Here is a 3,810-nt window from a genome sequence, read left to right as displayed (position 1 = left end):
CCCGGCACCATGGGCCATCCCCCCGACGAGCCGCCCGCCGTGCGGGAGCTGGAGGAGGCTGTCCGCACCCTCCAGGACCGAATCGACCGGATAGAGGTGCGAGGGATGCTCCTGGGGATCTGGGAGGGATTCTCGCAGGGGATGGTGCTTCCAGGGAAAGATGCTCCTGGGGGGTCTGTGAGGGATGCTCCCGGGGGATGTTGCTCCTGGGGTGATGCTCCCACACGTGCCATTCCCCAGGCCTGCAGCCACATGCACCCCGAACCAGCTCGTCCCCCTCATGAGGCTTCAGGAAGGTTGTCCTTGCCTTGCTCTTTCCTGAGATCTCTGCCCAGGGGCAAGGGAGCCCTCCTCTTGAGCCCCCCTCTCTTCCCTCCATGCAGGGTAGTCCCAAAGCACCAGGGCTGCCCCACTTTCCCCCCAGTCTGCACCCAGGCAGGGTACCTTGCTTGCCCCATAGCACCTGCCCAAGACTACTCCAGAGCAGGTTGGCAGCTCAGGGCCAGATGCTGCCCTTTGGCAAAAAGGTAAATCCCATCTGATGCCTCCATGGCTATGAATGGGATGTCTCACGAAGTGAAGTGCAGTGAAGTGAGCCTGGCACCCTTTTCCCACATGGTCCACAGGAGCTGGAGAGAGAAGGGCACAGCTGGAGTCATTAGCTGTGCCCATTCTTGTGGCACTGGGCTGTTGGCACTTGGGATGCAGACCCCTGGTCCCCACTCTGCAGCAGATGCACAGCGTGTGCTGGGCAGGCTCAGCCCTGGCTCAGCCACAAGCCAGTGGCACCAAAGGCTGTCCCGTGATGCCTGTCATGGGGCACATCACAGAGTGCAGATGAGTGTTGATTTATTTGGGCTGATAGGGGCTCAGCAGTCCCATGGCCCTTGGCAGACTTTGCAGGATATGGCTGTGGCAATGGTTTTGGCACGTAAGAGCTGCAAGAGGAGAGTTGTCTGTTCTCCCTGTGGGAATTGCTCCAGGCAGGGATTGTTCCCTGAGGTCTGTCAGGTGTCAGAGCCACCTGCAAGGAGCCTCCTGCAAGTCCTCAACGTTCTCATCTTCCTGTTCAGTTCCCTGTTGCCCTCTCCACTCTTCCCTGGAGTGTGGAGCTAGGAGGGAGGTCATGCAGCACCCCAAGGGGTCCCTCTCCTCAGCTTTGCCCTTCTGCCCCCCTCCCTGCAGCCACGTGGGCCCAGCAGCAGCAGGCAACACATGGGAAATTCAGAGCCACTGAGGTCACAGGCTGAGAAATGAGACTGGGAGAGAGGGTTATTGTAATGGATGGAGATATGAACAGGAATAGAAACAGAGAAAGGCGAATAAACACATGCACACAAGAAGGAAAAGAGGTGGAAGAGCAGAGGAAGCACCTGTGAGCTGCCAGGGTGGGATGTGCAGCCTGTCTGACACGTTGCCCAGAGCCAAATGCAGCCAAAGGGAGGGACAGATCCCCTCCCCCCAGAAAACCCCCTGCAGCTCCAAACAAATGATTTTCCATCAGTGGAAAAACGCAGCAAGTATGCTCACCCAGAAATAAAGCGGGGAAATAAGTCCCTGCACACGTATACCAGGTGATGCACAGTGGGATGGTGCCCAGCATATCAGTTTAGATCTTGCGGAGCATCAGGCCATAGAGCCATGCTCTCCCCCTTCTCCGAGGGGCAGCACCACCCATGAGCTGCCCTGGGCCCTCTCCTGGGGTCTCTGATGATGGCGGGAGGTATGGGGTGGAGGAGGAGGGTGAAGCTCACAAGGGCTGGAGCAGGCCCTCACACGCGTCTGGGGAGCCTGAAGTGATGCTGGGACGAGGCTCCTGCACACACTGATGAGGAAGCCAAGTGACACGTGACAAAACATGTTCAGCTTTGTGTTGCCAGGGGCCTGAGGGTCCCAATTATACTCTGCAGGGGAGACACAGCAGCCTCAGTGAGCCCTGCCAGGTGAGGAAATAGGGCACTGTGTTGCCGGTGGGCTTGCTCCTGCCTGGTGAAAAGTGTCACCCGTGTGCACCACACCCCTGTGATGGCTGCAGCCCGGCCAGCTGAGCCTCCTGGTCACACCTCAGCCATCCAGTGATGGTTGCCTGTGGCCTCCCTCTCCGAATTGCCTCGCACCCCACCCCAGGAGCAGGCACCTAAAACTTCATGGTGGGGTACCTGCACGCTTCTGTCCCACATGGCTCTACCTGTCAGCCCTGGGAGCTTTCCTGGGGTACCCCATGACATGGGAGGCACTCTCAACCTCCACAGCTATCCTGGATGGTGGCAATGATCATCCCAAAAGGTGACCTGGATGGGGACAGTCCCGGGGTGGCCCCCATGTGCTGGAGACTCTGAAAAATCCATTGGGAAGGAGAGGAAATGTTGCCAAGTCTGTGGTGGCTTAGTCTCAGAAGAGAGTTGACACAAAATGCCATGAGCTGCTCTGGGAAGGCTGCATCCCAGGGAGTCTCCAGGCAGGTTTGCCAGCAGGGATTACAGCTGGATGCTTCAGAGCAGGGACTGCGGGGAGGGGGCTGGTGGAAGATTGCTGATCTAATCTGGGCACTCTCAGCCCCGTCTGTAAGGCATAACAAGATTTATTCGTGTACTGAAAAACCTATTAAGGCATTTGTTTCTTAATTTTGTCAGCATGGCAGAAGGATTTCCCAGGGGAGGATGCAGGGAGGGCCCCCACGGTCTCGCTCTTTGTCCCCTGTCATTTCTGTGGGGCTGGGCTAGCATCAGCATAGCATTCCCACATCTTCCCTCACCTCTTCCTAATGCCACCCGAGGCACTGATCATCCTTTCCTCATGCACAGCAGCCTAGTTAGGCTTTTTCATCCTGGTTTTGAGGGTCCCCCCCCCTTTCTCTCAGCACGTGCTCATGTCTGTACACTCAGGTGCATCTTGGAACACAGAGCCGAGAGACCCAGGTGCTCCTTTTCCACGCTTCTGGTTATTGCTGCAAATGGAAAGGGAGCAGGGAGAGAATCACCTTGGCTGTCTGGGCTGTGCTGAGATGCAGATGCCCCCCTTCTCCCCATCATCCCTTGCAGGAGAGCAGAGCAGGAGAGGGGACAGCCTGATGGGCTGGGGGGACCTGGTGGAATTGCAACAGCCTGCTTGCTCCTCAGCTGGTACGTGGCTGTGCCATTGTGGCTGGTGACCTGGCTGCTGGCAGGGAACCCTCGGGTAAGAGAATGGGAATGGTAGTGACCTAGCTGCTTCCCTCCTGTCTGCATCTCCAGCAGTGTGGGGATGTAAATGCCCAAATTGTGACAGTCCCAGGCCCCCCTGAGCGAGGTTTTAGGGGGACAGGATCAACAGTGAGCTCTTCCCTTGTGAGGAAGGGGGAAAAGCTGATGCATCCCTGTTTGTCTTCTACTCCAGTCCCTGCTGGAGTTTAATGATCCCCAAGGTCCTGCCTGGGTTAAAAGAGGTGGCAGCGTCCAAGAAACCTCAGTGCAGCAGGTGTGCTGTCCTGCAGCAGTGAGCATCCCAGGGTGGCAGCCACTGAGGAGTTTTGTGCAGGCTGGAAGGATTCATGGGTCAAGGAACAGAATGGGTCTGCTGTGTGCACGCACCCAGCTGAGCATCATGATCCCTGGGATGTGCCGGGGCTGCATCCTGCAGGTCATGTTCTGTGCTCCTGCCTGCCCTGCCCCAGCAGCCAAGGTGTGCTGGTGGCTGAGGGGGAGCAGCAGCGCCCAGATTTTACCAGATTTTACCAGATTTTAATGCCAGTGCATTAGTAAATGAGGCTCTGATCTCCTTATGTAAATCAAAGTGCATTTGCTGACTGAGGGCTCCAGCCCCAGTGGCACA

The 3,810-nt window shown here is 57.2% G+C and overlaps 1 protein-coding gene across 1 annotated transcript in view; it reads left to right on the top strand.

Moving 5' to 3' along the window:
- The window catches only part of NPTXR (neuronal pentraxin receptor), a 9,888-nt gene continuing 6,078 nt past the window's right edge, over positions 1 to 3,810 (top strand). The window contains exon 1 of the mRNA XM_008636616.2: positions 1 to 96. Within this exon, the coding sequence (XP_008634838.1) occupies positions 10 to 96 (87 nt within the window). The 5' untranslated portion in view covers positions 1 to 9. The remainder of the gene's footprint in view (positions 97 to 3,810) is intronic.

This window comes from Corvus brachyrhynchos, unplaced genomic scaffold, assembly GCF_000691975.1.
Source record: "Corvus brachyrhynchos isolate BGI_N302 unplaced genomic scaffold, ASM69197v1 scaffold56, whole genome shotgun sequence".
In the NCBI taxonomy this organism is placed as follows: Eukaryota; Metazoa; Chordata; class Aves; order Passeriformes; family Corvidae; genus Corvus; species Corvus brachyrhynchos.
The sequence above is the reverse complement of the archived record's forward strand: the minus strand, read 5'-3'. Positions and strand labels throughout refer to the sequence as shown.